General features: G+C 48.4%; 1 protein-coding gene across 2 annotated transcripts in view; it reads left to right on the top strand.

The window, feature by feature from the left end:
- TRIO (trio Rho guanine nucleotide exchange factor) overlaps positions 1–23,512 on the top strand; it is a 353,639-nt gene that overhangs the window by 292,792 nt on the left and 37,335 nt on the right. For both annotated transcript variants that reach the window (XM_049648759.1, XM_049648761.1), the window contains exons 35-36: positions 19,442–19,734; positions 21,138–21,308. In XM_049648759.1, the coding sequence (XP_049504716.1) occupies positions 19,442–19,734; positions 21,138–21,308 (464 nt within the window). The remainder of the gene's footprint in view (positions 1–19,441; positions 19,735–21,137; positions 21,309–23,512) is intronic.

The following is a 23,512-nucleotide window of genomic DNA, read 5'->3' as shown; positions in this document are numbered from 1 at the left end:
CAGGCAGCACCTTCACGTCATATAATTTATCTTTACGTACTTTATAAAGTGCCACGTTTCTAGTAAACACTACGATAACCTCACACTTTCACACGTGGAAGGGGGGATGGAAGCCTGCCTGCCTTTATTCCCCGTTTCCCTCTGTGTTACATCTCTCTCACACATGTGAACTTGACATTTTGAAGAAGGCAATTCCTGGGGAAATTTCACACATGTCTCAGCCAAAACTGTAGTATTCATTTTTAAGCATCATCCCCTTCCTCTTACTAGAGAACATAATATTACCCATAATCATTTTCCCTGACAGCTTTTTTTTTCTTTTTTCTTTTTTTTTTTTTTACTTTTTTAAATTAATAGCCCTTGCTTGGCAGTCTATATTTTTGGAAAGGGACAAAGTAAAGTATTTAATAAAGGTTGTAGTAAATGAAACCTTAGAATGTCAATTAACTTGATTTCCTTTAGGACATAATTTTTACTGCCTTTTTTTTTCTTTTTCTTCTGCCAATAAGAGAGAAGATTATTTATTCAGTAATAAAGTTTACTTGCATAAAAAGTGCTCTGTGCAGATTTCCGCCTCTTGCTTGGTCCTGGCCTGAGTACGCCATCTGGATCTATCACGGGACCGTTTATAGGGAAAAACAAACTTAGGCTTTGCTTTTGGTCTTTTAAGAAGAACAGGAGGCAAATCCTACTTCGTGGCAGTTTGTTTTAGGGAGGTGTTACAAGTACTCCAGACAGCTTTCTTCGGGTGCGATGGGTTTATGCTTTTTTTGTAGTTGTGAGTTGTATGAAACTGAGAAAGAAACTAGAAGTCTATGCTGTTTTCACATTTTATACTTTGAGAATTTTTTGAATTCACTTCACAACTAGTGTGGGTGGTGGCGGAGGGAGAATACAAGTTGAACTTCCAACCGGGGAACTAAAAAGACAGCATTTTTTCTTAGCAAAGCATTAAAACAACACAGAATCATCCGTACTGTTAGGTTAGATAAAACAGAGATAGGAGAATTACTAATAACTCAGGAGGGTAGTGCCTGGTTTGAAGTGTCGGCTTCAACAAATAACACCCCTTCAGAAAACGTTTAAGTAACAGAGAGCCACATTACAGTTTGAGAGTGTGTGAAAGAATATTCCAGGTGACTGCCTCCGAGCAGGAGATGGGCCATCACAGTTTGGAGAGCACCGTGCTTGCCTCTCAGATGAATGAGGAACAGGAGCGCGAGTACTCTCACGCGGGAGTCGGACAGTCAGACTTCATGGTGGTTAAACAGTGGAATATCGCCTACGAAGCCATTGTGCTGTGGGAGACGAGGGAGAGAACCCGTGAGAACTTTCAAATAAAGAGTAAGAATTTATGTCGGCTAAAGAAAATATCCCATTTCCGAAAAGGACAAAAATGAGCTTTTAAGATGCTTCGCTAAAAAGGCCTTTACGAATCACGAGTAAAGGTATTTATTTTCACTTGTACGGCTGCTGCCTGTAAGGAAGAGGGAAGCTATGTTTCTAATGAGCGAGGAGTGGCATTTTAGCCCAGTGATGTAACCGGTTGGCTGTAGACCGAATTGCGTGTCTTTTGGTTATCAAGTCACATCAGGAGGCACTATTTATTGTATGTCTCCGAGAAGACCTCCATCCAAACCTACACAAAGCCCGAGTCAGGAAGCCTGGCGTGGGGAGGGCGTCTGTCACTTGGCATTTCAGTGAGTGAGGAAATCACAGCTCTGGCCGCTGGAGGAGAGCAGAAACATCTGGCTCACAGTGCGCCCTCAGAATTTCCTTGAGCTCCAACTAGAGTCACTGTGGTAGAATGTAATCCGCAGCGTCTGGATATTCCCACATGTGAGACCCAACTGTAAAGCGGCGCTCAGAGGCGAGGCAGAGGGAGCGGCCGGCCACGGGAGAGGAGCTGCGCCCGCCGGCCACGGCTGGGCCCCCGGGGCCGCGCGGTCCCTGCCCGCAGCCTGCCAGCCTGGCCCCCCCTGCTCGGGTCCCGGCCCGCCTCGCCTGCCCCCCCCCCCCCCCCCCCCAGTGCCTGCCGAGCCGTTTGCCGGCTTTGCGAGAGAGCGGGTGCCTCCGGCTGCTGGCCGGGATAGGCAGGGCGGGAGCCCTGAGCCTGCAGCCTCGAGTCCGCCCGGCACCCACCATGCCGAACGGGATGAAGCCGGTGGACGCGCTGGACTCGCTGCCCTCCGTCAGCTCGGCCTACGGCAGCGGCGGGCCGCCCGGCACCTGCAAGTACTGGATCCTCGACCTAGGTACGCACGCTTGCCGTGCACGCCCCTCCAGCCCGCTCCCCCGGCTCTGTTCTCTCGGGTGGCTGCCGGGGCGATGGCTGCATGCTTCGAGACGGCAGTGTGTTGTGCTTGAACGCCGGCCTGTGCTATCCGCTGCCCGCCTGGGAGAGGGGGGCTCTCGGAACGGGACGAGAAGCGCTCGTGTTGATTGATTGCGCGGCTGGGGGCATTCTCAATATCTGGGAACTGCTGTTGCTTATCCTTTCTTTCTTGTAAACGGCATGTAAACGGCCTAAAGGGATCTGTGCCACACACCTTCTTATGATCTGAGTTGGCCTCGGGTCTGTTTCAGGTTTAATTGCGGGGTGGGGGAGGGGTTCAGACCATTCAAGAAAACAGCAGTGTCCTGCATTCGTGTTTTGATTCTCTGGTTCCTTGTCTTAAGAACCGCAGCCATATAATAAGACAACGTAAAGTTAGGGGAAGGGACGCTGCAGCGACCACCAGTGTATTTCAGGGGAGTGCATGTGCCAGGCTTTGGCTTTGCACACAGAACCAGAGTTAAGACCAGGAAACATGACTGCAAAGGTCATTTGAGAAGTCGATGAGCTCCATGTTGAGGAAAAGGCAACAGGATACGAAAGAATGGAGTGAGGGTGGGGAGTGAGGTCTGTGGGTCTCCGCAGAACAGCCGCCCTGCAGCGCTCCAGAGGAGGCTGGCTTCCCAGCAGCAACTTGCACCATCTGTCCGGACCGTACAGCCATTAAATGAGTTTCTCACTAGGCCGTCTCTGGCTCACAGGCAGGGATGACTTCTAGCAGGATTTCGAGCCTGGCCTGGTACTCTTGCCGTTTGCCCCCCACTCTCAAACCATCCGTTACTCACATCTGTGCTTCGGAAGCGGGCCGCAAGAGGGACCAGCCAGGGGGATCTGGTGAGACCTTCTGGGCACTTCCAGAGCTTATTATGAGCTCAAGAGAGAAGGGATGATGTGGAGGAACCCACCAGAGAAGGAGAGGTCGGAGGAAGGAGGAGGCAGAAAATGTGCCTTTAGCAACTCAGGGGAAGTGGCTCTGTTGACGTGTTTGTTCACGAAATGCGAGGAAGACAGCAAAATTATCTGGTTAGAGATAAGTGTTGGCTGCGTGAATAGTGAATTTGTTGGTATAAACGTTAGTTTTTTATCAATATTCTGTGTATTTTTTGTTCACAAAGCTATCAAGACATTTTTAAGTCATGGACCATAACTTTTATCATATTTATATTAATTACATTGTTTGAGAATGGCCTTCCTCTCTAGAGGTGTCTGGGTCAGACAGGTCCCTTGTGACACCGTCCACTAGGAATTCTGCACCAGGCGGATGAAAGTAGATGATCCATGAGATCTCTTCACTGAAAATAATAACATCTGGGCAGAAAAAAATCAAAAGTCTGATTTGAAGCCTGAGCCACTGAATAGCTCTGGGCCTTGAGAAAACTACCTTATGTCTCTGAACGTCAGGGTTTTTTTGTCTGTAAAATGGGAATAACAGTAGAGCCTTCTTCTCAATGTATCATACACCTCCCCAAAGCTTGGACCAAAATATTTTAATGAGCAGTTTTGCTAAGAGGTAATGGATTTTAAGAAGACAGCATTGTCTTTGTGGAGAGAATTTGAATCCTAGCGTTATTTTAGCTCTTTAGAAATTCTTCTGAAGAGACATTACTTAACTTTTAAATACTGGAGGATAGTTATGCTATCGTATTTTTCATTTCCCCGAGGCATATTTTTGTTCTGGCAGTCCTCAGACTATCATGGAAAGTCTAGGTGATGTTATCCAAGCTGTAACCACACAGCTAACACAAATTTGGAAAGAAATTGACGTCCACTGGAATTTTCATGGGGAAAAAAAATCTAATCTCCACAGTAAAGGATAGATGAGAGAAAGCAAAACTGTAGTTAATAATTTTTTTTTTTGAGAGACATGACTGTCCATCTCTCTCCAAACCTTCATAGCAATTCCAAGACCAGTTCCAAGTTCCTGAATGTCATGTTATATCAGAATGGTATTTTAATACATTCTGATTCTACTTACTTAATTGATTATGTGGAAATCGATGTACATCAGATTGAAAAGGAAAAATGATTTTGAGTAATATCCAAGAAATAAATCCCAAAATAACTTTAAAATGCCCAGCAAATCATAGAAAGTGATTGCAAGGCTTTTATTTAGACCCCCCAAGCAATCTGGGAGTTCGTTTATTGGAGAGTACCTTGGGAAAAGGCTGTTTTTCTGCTTTCTGACATATTCCCAAAGCATTCTCCTTCAAACGTGAATTAGTCTTGCTTGGAACAATCTTCACGAAAGCCCGTTTCATGTGCAGCCCTTGCCATTACCAATAACTGACACAGCCATGAGCCTGGAGAGCTTTACTGCTAAGCAATTGTCAGGAAGAGAACTCAGGTTTTAGGTAAGGTCAAGAACCATAAGTTATCTTTTAAGAGGGCTTCAGTGGGAGAGCCCAGTTACACTGATAAGATAGTGGAACTATTGAATTTGTTCACATTCTGAAATAAGTATATCCTTTTATAGGACACATGGAATCTATTCCAGTGCTGTACATATTCTCCTGACTAAGGAAAAGCATAACGTAGTGATCCTCCTTAACATTAAACAGATGCACACACAGAGGAGTGTGCCTTATCGTTCTCCTTGAACCCGCTTCACATCTTCTGTGTCTTTTTTGATGAGTGTGGATTCTCACCAATGCAATTTTTGTTTTGATAAATTAAAGGAAAACATTTCAAAGACTAAATGTAGGGAAGACGTTTCTTTGCCGAAACACGTCATATGCACCTGTTGTGACAGTGCGCATCATGTCAGAGATGTGCGTGCACAGGACATTCTGCTTCCTGTGAGTAAAGGAAAACCACCAAAGGGCTCTTAGCACAGCGTTGTATTGTTTCAGCTATGAAGGCCTTTTCACACAAGTTACCATGCAAACTAAATTCTAGCTCAAATCTGTTTTGCTCTTTGAGTATTTTTAAATGAGTCAGAGTTTATGACAGGATATGCATGATAATACAATGGGAATAGTGTGTTACTGTAGAAGTCAGGCCACCAGCGTTCCTGTGCTTGCTGACCCTGCCAGCGTGACCTCCACTAACTCCTTGTTAATCACACTCACCTGCAGCTTCTCACCTGTGCGTGCACGCGCACACACACACACACACACACACACACACACACAGCATCTGCTTGCTGCTGCTGTGTTTGTGTTCTCCGAAAACTACATTAAAGGTTATTTTTTCCTTGTAAGCAAACTGCAGTTTTAAAATAATTTTGTTTTCTCACTTTTGACTAATAAAAGATATATTTGTCACTCTGAACTTATGGTGACAGTTTTGAGGGGAAAAATCAAAAACCGTGTGAACACACTGAATTTATGTATATTTCCAACCAAAGTGCAAAGAAACTTAAAATTATCTGGCTTTATTTAGGAGGAACATGAAATTTTGAAGTATTAAAATTTTGAAGTTCATAAAATGGACTGAAAATTTCCTCAAAACCCAAAAATTTCCTCTGAGCCCTCAGACAGAACGGCCTTTCGTTGCTCTGGAATCCTTTCTTCTCTCTAGACAAGGAGCAGGCCTCTGCCCTTCGGCTGTGCTCCCTCTCTGGTATGTGCTCTTTCTAAGCATATTTCTTCAGCTAGACTTCAGGATGAACACAAATTTATGGCTCTTATGCTGAAGAATTTCCTCCAGGTGCTCGAAGTTAGCCTTGTGGTGAGCAAGCAAATCCATAAACCCAGGATAGCCTGCCTGAGAGCGTGGGGGTAAATGAGCCTCGGAATGAGTCCATGGGGGCTCCCCTCACTTCCTCTCCCGTCTCTGAGGACTGGCTGGGGGTGTGGGGGGAGGAGCCACAGCCCAGATGCTCCTGGTGAGTTTTTACAGTTCTCCCAGAAAACCATGCAGACTCCACAGTATATGGCCCCAAAATACATAGTTTCTCTGAAACTGTATGCTAACTGTAAAATCGAAAAGAAGACAATGTACAGAAGGAGCAGCAGAGGGGGAAATAGCACAGGCAACTGCAGATTATGTTTGAACACATTTTCTTCTAGTCTTTATATATGCAAACTGATGCCTATTTTACTTCTAAAACTTACTGTAAGAAATTGTCTCACTCCCATCCAGTGTCCATTTTCTCAAATGTGTAGTTGAAGAAAGTTTCTGTTGTTATATCTTGTTAAAATTAAGAACAGTTCACACTGTCACGGAAACACGTAGACCCGGCAGCTTGAAAAGACGAGAGTGATTCTCGTGTCCAAAGACGCAGTCCTAAGGCAAGCCTCCCTCCCCCCCGCCCCACCCCACCACCCTCTCTCATCTCTGAAAGTGGACGGATTATTGTAAGAAGTGGCCCAGTGGCCCATGTGAATAAGGGAGTCTTTAAGAACAAGAAGGAGTGTGCTTATTGTGACGTGGAACTAAAAACTGAATGTTTTCCTTTTGTCTCTCCCCAGCTAACAAGAAAGCCAGCACATAGCGCTCCCCCAGCCGCCCTCCGCCCCTGCCCCCCACGCGGGGCGTCTGCTCACTTCCTACTGTGGCTTCCCTCCCGGGCTGTGGCAGTGCCATTCTGTCACACGGGGCATTAATTAAAGCCAAGGACCGGGTTTGTGCCATTAATTGGTGCTCGTAGCAGAGGCGTTCTTTTCCTTGCCTTTGTCTCCCTGCCTGCTTTTGTTCCCTCCTGGAAAGACTCCAGGCCTCCCTTCCTTCCTTCCTTCTTTCTCAATGCACTCGCTCGGCTGCCCCGAGTAACCGCACAGGAGGCCCCGGGATTCTTAGAGAGCTGCCCTGCCCCAAGGCACGTCGGAGATCGGGATCTCACCTCCAGTGTTGGACCCGTGAACAACTCCGCAAACAGTTGCCCTGACCCTCTTTCCTTTGTGTTTTTAGCCTTTTGTCATTGCTTGGGGATGTGATATCCTAGAAAGGGAGTGGGCAGTTTTCAAGAAATTACAGACTGATCATTTGAGAAATCAAATTCAGGTCCACTCAGTTCTTGTAGGGGGCAGGGGGCGATGTCACAAAATCAGACTAAAAGTTTGGGATCGCAGCCCTTAACGCTTTGTGTTCTTGGATGCGGGCTGTAACGGTGCGCACACAGGCACGCCTTGCCTCCTCAGCTGCGGTTAACATTTTAATCCCGTTTTTCAATGCCTCGCCTTAACTTAGAGCCTCATGTCGCCTTTGGGAGAGGTATTCCTGAAATATAATTGTGAACGGGATTCCTAACTGGCTAGGGCTTTCTGTGTTCTTTATTTTTGAACCCAACAACCAGGGACCCTAAAATATAACGCACTAGATACTTGCTTTGTGGTTTGTGGGGGAGGGGGGACCATCCCTTTCCTCATTCTCCACAGCTGGAACTCTTTCCAAACTAATATCCACCCCTTGAGGCTGAAGCTTCAGCAAACCTGCTGCGTCGAGGACGTGGAGAATGATGGTGTTTGGCAGGCTCGCTGCAGAGCGTTCCAAGGCCCTGGTCGTTTCGCCCTTAATGCCATGTAAAAATTAGCGTATGGTTATGAGGAATGAGTCACGTGGCTCTACGAAAACAAGTTTGCGTGGTTTATCGTGTATTTTGGCCAGCTCTGTTCTTAGGCAATTCATACGTTTTCTAGAGTGCATGAAAAAGGCTTTTGCGTGTTGGCATGCTGGATGTGGTCTTAATTAAAAATAAAAAATTTGTGCATGAATGAGGAGAAATCTGTCACCACCTGAAACAAATCAATCATGTAGTTTAAACCACTGACTACAGAATGTTCTCTTAAAACCATTTTGCGTGGGAGTGTCTTTGTGTATGTCCTGCTTCATTTAGAGGCATTTTCAACTTTAAGGAAATCTACAAATTGCCCCTCTAAAAAATCTTTGATCTCTTCTTTAAGAAGATACCCTGACTTATGTCATTTTTTTTCCCAACAAGTAGTAAGAAGACGTTAAACAAAAGCATAAATACTCATCGCGAAGAGTACGGTTCAAATGTAAGCCTCCTACAGATAAGATGAAATGTTTTACTGCTAACACTTTGTGTTTAATATCAGGAACAGTTATGCCCACAGGTTAAACATTTCATGTTTCTTAGCAGTCTTGGAACCTCTGAAAGGCAGAATCAGACAAAGAGAATGTTATGCGAGCCTCACAGGATTGCTCATTCCCCCCAAATTAGCTTTCTGTTCCCTTAAATGATGATTATCTATTCAGGGCTATAATAAATGCTGTATTGCCCTGGGAATAGCTTCCCAAATAAAGAAATTAAGACTCAAGAACCCATTATTTTATCACAGAAAAAAACTCATTTTCCCTAAGTCAGCGGTATACTAAATACTAAGGAATCTGGTAAACACACGGTATTTGTTTCTATAATAATGTTTTCCTTGTGTAAGTGACGTTAATCGTAAGTAAGTTTGTGAAAAGAACAGCCATTTGACTTTTTGGGAACACAGAGGGTCTCAGCTTCTGAAGAAGCCAAGCAGGAGGATACAGGAGCATTCGGAAGAGTTCTGCTCCTGAGCGTGGAAGCAGACGAGGGCAGCGCGCCCCAGGAGGTCACTGCTCCCCTACACGGCGGTTCCCTGGGGGTGCTGCACAGCCACACGCAGCGCCCTGCCCTGCAGAGCCTGGTCTGGGGCTCACACCTTTCGTTCCCTCGTGTAGGAGACAGCAGTCGGACCACACGAGGTGTCACCTCCACTGCCCAGGACTTCACGTGGGGCTGCGTGGTGGGGCCGCTCCGTGTCTGGAGAACTTTCCACGTGAGCACTGATGCTGCCCCGCCTCTCATTCCCATTTCCCAGCCGGTGTGGCTGGAGAGCCACGGAGCCCTAAGCAGGAGTGTAGGGGCCGGGCTGGAGGGTGTCTGAAAACTCTGGGAGACGTAAATGTCTGCGGTTGCAGGATTTGTGTGTGTGTTTCCGGTCTCGTTTTTATGCAGTTTTTCAAAAAATGTCTTTCTTCCATCCAACAAGGATATCGTTAAACATCTGCTTTTGTCCTTGTGTAAAAGTCAGCCCAAATCCCCTCCCTGTCATCACTGGCAAGATAGCTCCTTGGGGATTTCTTTTCCCTTTGTGACAGCTTAGGCTTTCTATTGCAGAAAAGCCTGCCTGTTCGTCTCCCAAAAACTACATTTCAAGGGCTAACTCATGTAAAAGGCAAAGAAAATGGCCCTGTTACCCGGAGAAAGCAGGCGTATGGGCTGGAAGCTCTCCTCAAACAAAGCTAGCGTTTGTCCCGGGCAGAGGAGGCTCACGTGAAAAAGGAAGCCCCAACGTAAGAGCAGGGTTGAGAGAAGGAGACAAGAGCTCTGACGACATGGTTGTGTTCTCTGACGGGGTGGTTTGCGGCGCGTGAGTGTCTGCATCAGGCGAGCAGTCGACCCGACTTGCGTGTGCCTGGTCTCCCCCACCTCCCTGGAAAGGGGTGTCAGATCAGCAGGGCACCCAGCGGCGTGAGGGGTTTCGTGTCGGCCCTGCGCCTCGACCGGGGGCTGGTCCGCCTCTCATCCCTACGCCGCCCTCTCCCAGTGTCCCGGTCACAGGACACGACAGCTGCCAAACTCCTCTTTTCCTGAAGGCCAACAGCCTGCTGATGAACTGTCACCAGCCACAGACCTACTTGTACCCAGAGCATTCCTGACCCAGCACATGAGCCAGGGCCCATTTTGTTCAGGGTGTGGATAAGTCTGTTCACTCGATCCGTGTTAAATTCCTTACATTGATCCAGACTGGTCCGTCCTTTGGGTTATCCACCGTGGAAACTGACTCTCCCAGGGGCACCAGGGTGGCTCAGTTGGCTCAGTCATAATCCAGGTTGTGGAATCAAGCCGCGTGTTGGGCTCTGTGCTGAGCACGGAGTTAAGATTCTTGCTCTCTTTCCCTCTGCCCCTCCCCTACATGTGTGTGTGCTCTCTCTCAAAACAAAAAAAAAAACAAAAAAAAATTGACTCTCCTATTATTCCATTTGTGAGGTGTTTTCAAATCTCCACTTTGGCAGTTTGTGATATCCTGTTCATCTGATTAGCCAAGCAAAGGAGTAGGCCATCTGCTTTCATTTTTATTTAATTTTTTCACATTTCCTTACTGGAAATTCAAGTGTTGAAATTCACGTGGAGAGAGATTTTTTTTTTTTTTAATTTCCCACACGTGGAGAAAGATCTTTAAGATGAGATGCTTTCCTGACCAGAAATTCTGACAGGTTAGCATTCCCCTCACGAGAATGAATTTGAGAGGGAAAATGACGCTTGCAGTTTTGCATTTGTTGACATAGCCACATTTTCCAATGATTATGTAATGCTTGAAGTGTCTTCAGAACCCACACCAAGAATAAATAGCACTTGGCAATTTCTCTGTGAGCCAAAGGAGCAAGTTTGCGCGTGTGACTTCCGTTTGCACGTTTGTCTGGTGAGACATTATGAGCCGCGTGTCCCTCATGCTCCTCGCGTTATGTGGTGGTGAAAAGGCCCTTGTCTCTTCACGACGCGGCCCCCTAAGCGCACAGCAGGGTAATCGCCCTGTTTGTGCACACCCTCGCTTTCAGCCTCCGCCGAGAGACCAGGTAGAGCGAGTGTTTCTGTTTGAGGGCAGTGCTTTCTAGGCGAGTCGGTTTTCATGGGTGCCAGTGATTACATCGTGTTCTTCCACTCGGTCCCCCGAGGTGGGGGCTGGGGGGGGGGGGGATGCTAGCGAACCCTGGTGTGAGTTCACGGGAGGGGCTGCTCCGGGAACAGCGAATGTGCTGGTCACTTTTGTGCGTTTTCTCAGGCAGCAAAGGACATGTGTGCTTTATTACAGCACGAGCTGTGGCCAGGCCGTGCTGGACCTCTGGTGGAATCCAGGGATCGTTTTTAACAAACAACAGCAGCAACTTGGGAGTTTGATCTTTTCATGTTTTCAGTCTCGACTTCATATTGGAAAGCAAATTCAGAGCTCACGTGTTTGCGTTAAGGACCCCCCCTTGCAGATTTGCCTTCAACGCTCACGCCACATTTTTCATTCCTTACCATTCTGCAGACTCTAGTGCTCAGGCCTTCTGTCCAGCTTCCCACTTTTTAAAAAGGCCGTCTCCTGTGTCAGCATGACTTCGTGTGACCGTTTGAGCCCCGGGTGAAGCCCCGGAGCCCTGGGACACCTGGACGTGGGCGTGTGCAGGAGAGGAGGTAACCGGCCGATGGCGCCGACGATGTGGTGGCCTGTCGTGTTGCGGGCCTGGCCTGGTGGCTCTTTATTGACGCTGGGGAGCAACTTAAGAATTGCAGGTTCAGAGATGGGCAGAGGCTGTGTAAGAGCAGTAGGGTAACCGGAATGAGCAGGAAGTCCCTCAGGAAACGTTTCCAGGCACTCGCTCACTTAAGTTTGGAGACGTGCTTGCTCCGGTATCTGAAGCTCTGGAAGTAGAACCGCATCACTGGGCAGGTCGAGTTCCTCTTCGGTGCACAGAATTCCCCCCAGGTAACAGCCCGGCTTCACCTCGCTCATCGTGGCTGTAAATTAACGGACTTAGCCCGTGGAGGTGGTTGTGGTCCCTGTGTAGAACGAAATGTAGACGTGTATCCGGGAAAATAAACGTATAGATCCGCTCACTTTTTATGTGATCTTCAAGAGGATTTCTAGTACATTATGGCCTTTTTGGGTTTTTTCATTCCAAAGAGATGTCACCTCAATTCCAAAAGCAGGGAATTAAAAGCCAATTTGCCAAGAGTAGAAGTGACAGTCATTATTCAGAAAATTATGCTCTGGAATATTTGAGCCCCAACCCAGTCAGCAACCAACTTACTCTTTGTTCCGTAAGTAATTTTCTACATCTGATTCTCACGTGTACGTCGCGACCTTCCTGGCATGGTACAAGAATTTCCTAAATTAAAATGTGATTTGCTGCATCGAATCCTTGACAAGACAGAGGTTTGAGAAACTGCCGGAGGCCAGGTGCACCTGATTAAACCCTGCCCAGTCTGTTCTAAAATAGTCCGATGGAATTACCATCAGACATTGGAAGCAGCTGCCCCAAAGTGTCCTTGAGTTATCTTTCTTGAGCACATAGTCTTTCTCTAGCAATAGCTGCTAAATAAACATGCCTTTATGTCCTTATAAGTAGAATTGTAAATTAGCGGTTTGCCGTGGGAACCTGCCAAGCCGAGTTAGCGTGTATATCGAGACATCACCGCATTGTTCATTTGACAGGGATCTTTGACCATGTACAGTGGACAGAAAGATGGGACTCCCTTCCTTCAAAACTAGCTAAAATCGTTGGGGGAGACCCTGAAAGAGAATTTGAAATGTGAGGTTGCAATTTCCTGGAAGGTCTCCCAGCGTTGACTGTGCACGTCTGCGTGGTGGTCGGGCCTCGTCAGATGTGACACGGGCGTCCACGCGGGTCCTGTGTGCCCGTTTGCTTGACGTTATGTGGAGTGAGGGGTCCTGGTCTCTGCAGACGTGCGGTGCTGTGGTGGTGGCACGCTGGCCCCCCGGAGTGACGGGGCCTTCACCGTCCTCGCGGTCCCTGCTTCCGGGGAGCGATCAGCCCAGCAGCCCGCTTCCCCCTACTTGCTTCCGGGTCTTCTGCGATTTCTTTTTCTGTGCAAAAATACGAGTATTGCCTCCTGTTTGTGTCAGACTGTAACATTACAAAGTCCGTGCTTGTTCCTTCCCCCCCCCCCCCACCCCCACCCCAGCCGCCTGGTGAGGACTCACTATCACTCCATAGTCAGACAGCTACAGGACTTGCACGGCGCCCAGCCCAGGACGTGATGGGATGGGGCCAGAACCTGGCCCCATTGCTTTCGAATGACTGTTGATCTGTAGAGAGCCCTCTTCAAGGTAAAGCCGGCTTTAAACTCTGGAGAGGCAGCATGAACAGAGCAGCAGACATCTCTGCCCTCCTGGAGCCATGTGCTGTGGGGACACAAAAGGAAGAAAGGCAGGAAGGGAAAACAGGTTCCGGTGAAACGTCGTCGCGATCAGGGCGTAGCGTGTCAGAGTCTGTGAACAGACACAATCAGCACTGTGCTCCTCACTCCGTGCACTCACAGGCGCCCTGAGACTTGCCACCGTTGTGAAATGGGGGGAGGGTTCAAATGAAACGTGATCCTTCTTAGTCTGCAACTAGCAGGATATGGTCCTTTTGCCTTTTTTTCTTACATTAAAAAAAAAAAAAAGTGCTCTATGAATCACAGATGTCTCTAACTTAGTGACTGGGACGAGAAGGCGATTTATCTTCTCCCGACAGTCTCTGTGTTGTGTGTACTCGCACGGTAAGACTCTTTTCCTGCAAGGGGCTGGGGTCAGCACTCCTGCTCTCCCTCCTTTCCCGAGCTTTTTTTCCTTTTTTTTAGGAAGAAATCTAGCATGGACTTTGCATGAACTCTGACTTTAGCAAAGAAGCCATCTATGTGGGCTTGGTCTCCCCCTCAAAATAAGAGGACATAAACTTGATTTCCTCTCTTAGGGCTTCAGGCAGATCACAAATGGCTTTCTCATGTATGCACTCGAGCGTCTTTTTAAAAGACTGATGTGCTGATAGTATCTCTTCCCGCTGCAATTTACTTTTTCTTCTTAATAAGGGACAAGTTGTTAAATGGAAAGAAAATGAACTAATCCATGTGGTTTGCTTCATCCATCCATCTCAAAATGATTTCGAGGATGTCCTGATCACCGTGCCAGGCTTGTGATTACCAAGATGATTAACCCAAATCCCCATTTTCTGGGTACTCGCAGTTGCATAAATACAGTGTGGCAATAAGTCACGTAGAACTACCAAGGAGTCCTGAAGAAGGTCGCCTCAGCCATCCTACATTTGCAAATAGCACTTTACCGTTTGTAAAGCTCATTCGTCCCATTGTTTCATGGAATCCAACAGTGGCCCTGTGAGATGAGGAAATCCAGATGCCAGGATGTCAGTGTGGGGTCATGGCTATTGAGGGGGAGAACCAGGCTGAGACTCAGACCCTTTGACAAGCCCACAGTTCCTTTTGCCACATAATTGATCCTCCGTCTGGAACTTGAATCAGTGGATTTTCCCCAAGCTAGAAGAGTGCACATCCCCAGACAAGACATGATGTGACCGCAGCCGTTCTTGGAGGCAGGAAGGTTGGGGATGGGTGAAAAAGCAGTGGGACTGGGTGCTGAGTCTTTTTTTTTACTTCCCAGAAGTTAGGAATCGAGGGAAAGGCAAGAGACAGCAGCTGAAGATGGGAAACAGGAACAAATACAGTTTTCTTTGAGGGTCAGGTTAGTTTCTGCCGTATTTCTCCGTTCAGTGCGGTCCTGAATCCACTTTCTGCTCCCTGGTCCCCACCATGCGTGATGGGCGCAGTTCACGTTCACACCACTCTCACCACGAGCTCCTGGGCCTGCCTCTGCCTTACAAGAAAGCCCCACGTAGGGCAGATCATTACAAGAATAGCCTCAATCTGCTGTGAATTACCAGCTTGCAAGTAAGTAATTGACAGACTGATGAATTTGACTAAAATTCGGTGGTACTTGTAGCTCATCTCGGAACTGAGGAGGGTCTACCACCAAGTCAGGACGTTGGTGGCATTTACTGCGGTCAACCTAAGTTAGCAGGCAGTGTGCTGAGTCGGGGAGGGAGCCTATAGCTGGTAATCGACTCACTCACCCATTTGTCATTTATTCAACACACACATTTAAGCTCCCAGGATGTGCCACACATCCTGCCGGCAGCTGGGCACGTACTTGTAAACAAACCAGACTCAGCACCCACTCACGTGAAACCTGGAGTCTAAGGTCGCGGTTGGCTTCCTGTCTTGGCAGTTATCCAGCTGGGAGAGTACCGTCACGTCACGAAAGGGTTATACAGAGCTGGGACCATAGCCCTCCACCTGAGGATCACTCTTATTGGCCTGAGCCATCCACAGTGTAATCCGGCAGAAAGGTGAGGTTTTAGAGGAAGGGGGCCTGCCCGAGTGGTGTTTATACCTGGGCAGGACACGTTAGACTCAGCGTATCACAGCCGCCGGGAACCCTTCTAGAAAAGGCACCTCTGTGCAGGCCAGTAATTTAAGATCTTCCCAAGGAGACCTTCTAAAGCCCTGTTGGTTGTGTGATTGAGGCTTACCTTGTGCCCAGTAACATTAGGGACCTTAGTTCCACTAGGTACCATTAGGACACATTGGTTAAAGTTGCAACAAAGCAGCTGGTCTAGTGGTCAAAGTGTGTTCCTCAGTTAACAACAACAACAACAACAACAAAATTAACAGGAGTCTATTCCATTCTATTAATGAATATATTAAGTTTCAATGATTTTTAAGTTTTTATTATTTTTTTTTTCACTTTTTTTTTTTTAAATTTTTTTTTTTTTCAACGTTTTTTATTTTATTTTTGGGACAGAGAGAGACAGAGCATGAACTGGGGAGGGGCAGAGAGAGAGGGAGACACAGAATCGGAAACAGGCTCCAGGCTCTGAGCCATCAGCCCAGAGCCCGACACGGGGCTCGAACTCACGGACCGCGAGATCGTGACCTGGCTGAAGTCGGACGCTTAACCGACTGCGCCACCCAGGCGCCCCTGATTTTTAAGTTTTTAAATTCCTGATTGTTACATTATGTCACAAGCAAGTAACGAGCATTTAAATGGAGTGTTTAATTCATTGATTTGGGTAGAAGTTTGTATAGTGTAAAGAAAGAAATACCATTTGTTGTGTTTCAAAGAGTGCCAAGTAGCATGAAAAAGTGAGCGTTACTGTTAAAGGCAAAGTAGAAAGAGAAGGAATTTATTTTGCTTTTGATTTAGGGGTTTGTTGTTTTTTTTTTTTTTTAATTGCTGATCACCAGAATTGTGGCCAGTGTATCAGACCTGCACCAGACAGAGTGTCTGCTCATCTTGGAGACAGGTGAAGAAATCTCCTTCTACATTTTCAGACTCCTGAAGTAGAATAGTTTTTTCAAGGTAAAATTTAAAATTTGACCTAAAAAATAAAGTAAAATAAAACAAAACAAAATAAAATAAAATTTGACAAAATTGTACAGTCTCCAGGCTGGCTCAGTCAGTGGAGCATGCGACTCTTGATCTCGGGGTTGGGAGTTGAAGCCCCATGATGGGCATAGATCTTAAAAACAACAACTGAAACAGTGCTGCTTACAATGCAACAAAACTTTCTCCTTAGTTCGTAGTGGCTGCCAGATTTTTCTAAGTCCTAAATATTCCAGTAAAGTGAAACAGTGTCATTAAGTGATTTGATAAAGAGCAGCCCAGGAAGAGAATGGCTGTTCCCTTGGAAACAGCAGTTCATCTGTAACCGGTGAGCTCCGGCCTTGGGCAGCTCTGCCCCCTTCCGGGTCTGGGATGGAACGTTCAGGCCACGGCCACGTTTATAACGCGTGACCTGCCAAGTGAGGAGGGACTCTCTTTTGAACCTATTTCCCAAAGTGCAGCGAACCAAACGCTCTGCAGCTGAGCCCACAGGGAGAGGCTAGCTCCTTTGCGAGCGAGGCTAGAATGCCCTGGGAAGTATGCGGGCAGAGCCAGCCGCATCCCACAAAGCGTTATTGATGGGCTGCAGTTCATGCCCTCGTGCCTCCAAAGGCCGGCTGGGGCTGCTGACCAGAGGAGAGGTCTTTGTGCTCCGGGGCCTGCCCCGAGTCCCTGCCCACCACTGCCCACGCCCATCTAAGTGCCCTCCCGCTTCTCAGTGACCCTGCAGGCTCTGGTGGACAAAGACTGTGTCAGGGTAACAGCGGGCGTCCCCTTTTCAGTAAGGATTCACGCTGTGTGCTACACTGCTCCCGTGCCACACTCCCCCAGATTCTCACTTGTAGGCACAAGAACACGTGTGAGGTTCATTTGTTGGCTTAGCTGGTGCTCCCTGTTACTTGGAACGTGTGAGGATTCTGCTTATGAATGTCAAGACCTGTAATTGATTGGGTTTTATTGAAGTAAGAGGGCCTCTGTCTCTTTCCTGCCTCCCTCAATTCATACGAGGCACAGTGGGCCCCATCAGTGACACTTGTCGTAGGTTGGCCAGCCCCAGACGTCTCGCAGCCTCCGCCTGAGTGCCACCTCCACTGTCCTTTGTCTTGAGTTACCCGGCTGAGTGAATGTATGTGGGAGACGTGACTGCCCTTCACATGTGGGCTGTGAATCAGCTGGCTCTACTTCTTAGGGCTGGGGATTTCTGATGCCTCCTTCAAGAAGCCTTCTGGGATCCGTCTACTCAATTCCCCTTCTTCCCAGCCTCTAACAGGATTTGTACTCGCTTATAGTTCTGGCCTCATAGTTATGTGGTCCTGGAAAACACTACATGGCGGATCCCATGGGTGAAGGACGGTTCTATTCACCTTTGTCCAGTGGCACGTACAGGGCTTGGCTCTGAGTCCCAGTACACTAAAGGACTGTGGAAGTGTCACCTGCTGTGGCTGACCCAGCATCTTGCTAATAAAATTAGTTGGAACTTAAAAAAAAAAACCTGCAGTTGAATAAATTGTCATTTGGCGCGTGGATTGCCCCAACCTCCCTCTTCTTTTTGTCCTTCTTGTTGTCTCTACGTGAAAGTTCCTGAGGCTAGGCACTGTGCTTCCCTGTTTGCCTTTATCCTGAATTGGCACCTGAGAAAATGTCTAGGAAGTACTTGCTGTGTGCTGTGGCCAGCTTAATGGTGTAATTCCCTCCTGCCTCTTTAGATGGTGCCTGAGGAAAAGGAGAGACGTGGAAATATTGTAGTGACTTTCATTTTAAAATAAAGTTACAAACGAACGAATCTAGATCCACACATCTACGTGCACATACCCACGCAGGGGAAAAGGTTTTTGCTTGTCAGCTGAATCCTGTATTGCTTAGTTTTGAACCAAAGTCTGGCTCTGAGAAAATCTAGATTTTTAAGAATGAGCGATCCTGCTTGAAATGTGTCATCTGTTTATGGAAGATTATACCCTCCACCCATGCAAGGCTTGGGCCAGGGAAGGAATGAGATGGCAATTAGACAGGGATCCGCCGTCTCGTCCGGGAGTCTGGAGCAGGAGTGGGAAACTACTGTTGACTCTCTCGCATATAATCACGGGATTGGGAGGGATTAGCTGTCCTGCTTTGTAACTGCAGCACATAATGTCTCCGGTGCCACCGAGGTAAACAGACGAATACAGGTGTCTGTAAAATAGGATCGTCCCAAAGAGTAATTTTAATATATTTTTCAGGCTGCAGAAGACTTAAGACAATAACAAGCATAGTGAATGATCTTCTTCCTCATTCCATTTCTTAAAGTGTAAAGCGTTTTACTCCATTTCACTAGACTGACACCCTCAAGTCAGGTGCTCAGGAAGGGGCCAGGCGGTGTGTCCTGTCACCGGTTTTCAGTTTGTAAAGTCCTGCCTCATAACTGCTTGGATTCGGTGAGTGTCAGCTGTCTTCTAAGCTTCTTTTAGGTCTCTTGTTTTCTCCTGAAAAAACAATTCAGGGTCGACTCTCTCTAATTTTTGAGATCCAGTGAGAAGATTCACTCGGATATGTTTTCTGCAAAGCATTGTTGGTTATTTGAGGAAGGCTTCCCCTCACATTTCTTTTAAAAATGTGCTGCTGGTATTTACTTGGACGAGAGAAGTCACTTCGAGTCCGAGAGAAAGACCCCCTGCGCCTGCATAGTTCCGGGGTCCGGCCCCAGGCCGGATCTCCCACCAAACCAGCCGGCATTGCCCCCTTTCCCAGCTGCTGACTTCGCTCTTGACACAGCGTTCCAGATGGGTGTCATTTGTCCCAAAGTCTGACCAGGTCAGATCCATTCTGATGTGGGTACGTGCACACGTCCACGTTTTATTTACAGAGCCGTACTTTTTGTTCACTGGTAGTGAGTCAAACTGATGTCTTTATGCACCAGGATTAGTTCTTAGTTTCTTTTGAAATCTTCTTTCATAGCTTGTGTTTATCAAGAAAGTGGATGAACACGGTTTTAAAGACCATCTGTGTGATGGTCTTCAGGGGATTGGTGACTTGGGGTTTTGGGGGGAACGGTACGTCCTGAGGAGAGTCGTCTCTGGGAACAACTCAGGTTCAGTAAAGCTTTGAAAGGTGTGTGCGTGAGACGGCGGACCTTCCCTTCCCGCGTTTCCAGGCCGCAGGTAGGCGGCGGGCACAGCCTGCGGGCAACACGGCCGGAGGATCTGTTTGTAGGCCGTTCGGTCAAACCTGCCGTGTCTCTCTCACCCTTCAGACTCGCTGTCCGTCTCCAGTAACGATGCCAGCCCGCCCGCCTCCGTGGCCTCTCTCCAGCCCCACATGATGGGGGCCCAGAGCTCCCCGGGCCCCAAGCGCCCGGGCAACACGCTGCGCAAGTGGCTGACGAGCCCGGTGCGACGGCTGAGCAGCGGCAAGGCCGACGGGCACGTGAAGAAGCTGGCGCACAAGCACAAGAAGAGCCGGGAGGTCCGCAAGAGCGCCGATGCCGGCTCGCAGAAGGACTCGGACGACAGCGCAGCCACCCCGCAGGACGAGACGGTGGAAGAGGTCAGAGCCCCCCGGTCTTTCCCCTGGAGTCGTGGGGATGCTCGTTTGTCGTGGGAACACGCTCCTTCGGTTCCCTTTCCCGTGGGTCCCTGTGACTGTCAGCTCGTTCCATCCCCCGTTAGCAGACTGGATTCGGTGGGGACGGGCGGGCCCCTGGCAGCTCCGTGTTGACCTGGTCGGGACCCACGGTGGCTCCCGAGAAGGAGCGCAGGGTTCCGAGCGTCCCCCCAGGCCTGCTCCAGCGGGAAGCAGGCGCCCTGCCGGCCCAGCCCGCCTGGCCCCACTGCCACAGACAAGCCAGGAGGTGCCGCTCAAGCTGCGAAGGTGCAGGCCGTCCCTGAGCTCGGCCTAGACCATGGCCGCAGCGTGGCGCAGGCAGGGCCCCAGCTTTAGACGTGCAGGGGCCAGAGGGGTGTGGGTGTCCTCAGTTCATGCTTAACATCTGTCCTCCCCAGCCGACACAGGGCGAGCTTACTTTGCTAACCAGTAAACACTGGATCGTTCCCACGTCATTACAGATACACGGGTATCTGCCAGCCGGGAATTTTTGTAAGTTCCCTTTTCATTCAGGGGTGGGAGCTTTAAATTACACCGCAAGGAACCGAATCCCTTCGTGACCCCCAGGCTAGGCTGTCGGGCTGGTGGTGGCAGTGAGGGGCCCTCAGAGTTTTTAACTGAGGCCCGCCACCCCCAGCCCCACCCAGCTCCCTCAAAAAAAAGAAAAAGGCAGACAGATAGGATAAGATTTGTATCGTTTAATTTGTTTTGCAGACATGGGTTTTCTGCTGCTTTTTTCCTGGGCACGTTCTGCCCTGGGTTTTCACTGCAGTAATGTGGTTTATTATGTCCTCATCTGTCTGTTTTCTACATCTGTGTCCTCTTAGTAGAAATAAAACTGACAACTTTTCTAAACGTGAAAGCCGAGTAAAAGTAATGTGAGACTAAATTCAGATTCTTCCAGAGCATTTTGAACTGTATTAGTCCTCATGCCATTATAGTTTCAGTGAATTTTATTCTAGCAAGTTATCAGAAACAAAATGGAAGTAGACGAGAGGAACCGAATGAGAGTTATTAAGGGTTCAGGCTTTTGAACTGGTCCCCGGGGAGGGGGCGGTGGTGGACGACGAGATGTGTTCAAAGCCTAACGGATAATGTTGGCGGTCTCTTCAGAAGACACGCGCGGGGGGGCCCTTCTCCGGTCCGAGTCTGCAGGCAAGGTAGCTGGTGTGCAGGAAGGGATGAGCAGTTCCCATCGGGGGTGGAAAGAGCTTGCTCCTGATTTCTGTTCCCTCCGTTCCTGTGCCGGCCACACTCCCCCCAGTTCACCCTTTAGGGCTCTGTCTGTGACCTGATGTTGACAGTCGGGCCTGGAACGTGACGCGCGGACACTGGTTTGATTTCAGAGGGGCCGGAACGAGGGCCTGAGCAGCGGCACACTCTCTAAGTCCTCCTCGTCGGGCATGCAGAGCTGCGGGGAGGAGGAAGGGGAGGAGGGCGCCGACGCCGTGCCCCTCCCCCCGCCCATGGCCATCCAACAGCACAGCCTGCTGCAGCCGGATTCACAGGACGACAAGGTAAGGGCCCCGCCACCTAGCACCAGCGTCACAGCAGGGCTGAGAACAGGCGGCGGGAAGCTGTGCGGCCTGTTTTCACCCCACACGTAGGAATACCAGAGTCAGTTTAGAGCAAGCAGTGGGCCAGCACGTGTCGTTTCTCCTACAGACACGTTCACTGCATTTTTAATAATGCTTCAGTAAGTGCTGCCTCTAAAGTAACTTTATTTTCTTTTTACTGTACTGACCAGTGTCCCTGAGACAGGAGTCAGACAAATCTCACGCAGTCTTGGGGGTCGCAGCCCTGAATGAACACTAGGCCATCTTGCTCTCTCTGCTAGGTGTTTTTGCACACGGGCGTTGTTTCCAGATGACGTGGTGCTGCTGTCCAGTTGGTCTCCCCAGCGTGCCTGCTGTTAGTGCCAAGGGTCACCTGGGGTGCAGGGACAGGTGCCAGGGTCTAGGAATCGGTTTACAACCATGAGTCTCCTCTTCAGGTGTATGTGGAGGCTTCAAACCAATCTTGGGTTTTTGTTTGTTTGGTTAGTTCTTACCTGATCTACAACAACTTTGTGCATCCCAGGTGTAGAGCCCTAAAGTATCAAAATGGAAAGCTGGTAACTGGCTCATACATCCCCTTACGTTCTGGCCCCGGTGTGCTTCCCAAGACTGGCAGGTGTTGAAAACCATGCTATGAAGTCATCACCGGAGACCTTTTCTTTTTTGGCAGTAACGAAGTTTTCTGAGTATAACAGATGTTTTCATCATTTTCCCCATTCTTCCTCTTTTTCCTTCCCTGACTCCCTCCTCCGTGCTAACACGGTCATTTGCTGGACTGCCTGTGTTTTATGATCTGGACTCTGCCCCGGCCCCGTGACCGACAAGTGTGAGGCCGAGGCCGACTACGCAGTCGTAGCCTGGGCAGCCGTCTCCCGCCTCCTCCCGCTTTGTGGCTCGGAGTGCGCGGTCAGGGCGCTGCGGGTCTTGGCTCAGGACGTGGCTTGGGTTGGAGTCTGCAGTTTGGGGGCATCTGAGGTGCTGGCCGCGTGCTGCGGGAGCTGAGGGGAGGTGACAGAGGACCCCGCCCCCTGCACAGAGTAGCCTCGGCAGGAAATGGGAATGCGTCACTTCTCAGACAATTCCTAAACTGTTTTGTGGCATTCTAAGCGATACCTTCTTTTAAAGCACAGAACTGACATTTCTCAAATCTGATGGTTAGCCAAAGTGAGGTGGAGGGCCTGGTTGACTTGTTCCCCCAAGAAGAGTGTTTTTCTCCATTTGGAGAGTGGATTGCACAGTGTACTTTGGTTTGCTAGAATCATGTATCAGTTGCTGCGTTACCTCATTGGGTATTATCAGTAGCAGCTCTTCATTTGCAAAAATCTGTAGTGATATTCCCAGCGAGTATATTACCTTGTGACTAATATTTTGTTTTGTTCTGTTTTCTCTTTTTGTAAACTTTCACTGCAGCATTATGTTGATTTGTGTTCTGTGTCTGTTTTGGCTCAGTTTCCTTACCTCTCCATTTGAATTTTTTTCTTCGTTTTCTTCACCCCATACTCCAGATTTCATTAGACCAAACCAACATTTGTTTTGCAAAGCGCATACATGGATCCACATATGTAAAAGCCTTGTTGTGAATGTACAAACCCATATCTGTCTACTGTGAGAAATGCATCGTTAGGACAGCTAGCCGTGTGTCGCATGCTTCTCTGCTGTCCTTAATATGAAGCAAGGTTCATATTATGCCCTCTTCTAGTCTCCAGTTAATTGATGGCACGAGTAATCTGCAAACACGCCGTGTTTGCTAATTACTGAAACTTGAATTCAGTGGTCCCTCCCTGAAATCCCTTAACTGTCACCCCCTGTACACCCTGATTCTAGCCGTAAATGGCATCTGGTAGCTTGTGAGGCCACAGATCTTCTGTACTCTGCACTAATCATTGGGGAAATGGATGGCACAGAAAATGGTGAGCTCGTCCCCCTCTGCCCTGTCTGGTCAGTGCACCCTGGTTCCTTTCCTTTTCTTTCTTGTTTCTTTCTTTTAACCCCATAAACACAGGAAAGCCGTTTTTAGTATCCTGTTTTGTTTTCTGGGTTATTTAAGGATTCACTCATTAGAACTTAAGCCTTTCATTCTTCCGTTGATCAGATTCCGTACTTTTTTTTTGCTTAGCCACTAGCCTTGCTGGCAGTTGCCAAAGTTACAGTAAGAATCTCCCCGT

The sequence above is a fragment of the Panthera uncia genome (genome assembly GCF_023721935.1).
Source record: "Panthera uncia isolate 11264 chromosome A1 unlocalized genomic scaffold, Puncia_PCG_1.0 HiC_scaffold_17, whole genome shotgun sequence".
Classification (NCBI taxonomy): domain Eukaryota; kingdom Metazoa; phylum Chordata; class Mammalia; order Carnivora; family Felidae; genus Panthera; species Panthera uncia.
The sequence above is the reverse complement of the archived record's forward strand: the minus strand, read 5'-3'. Positions and strand labels throughout refer to the sequence as shown.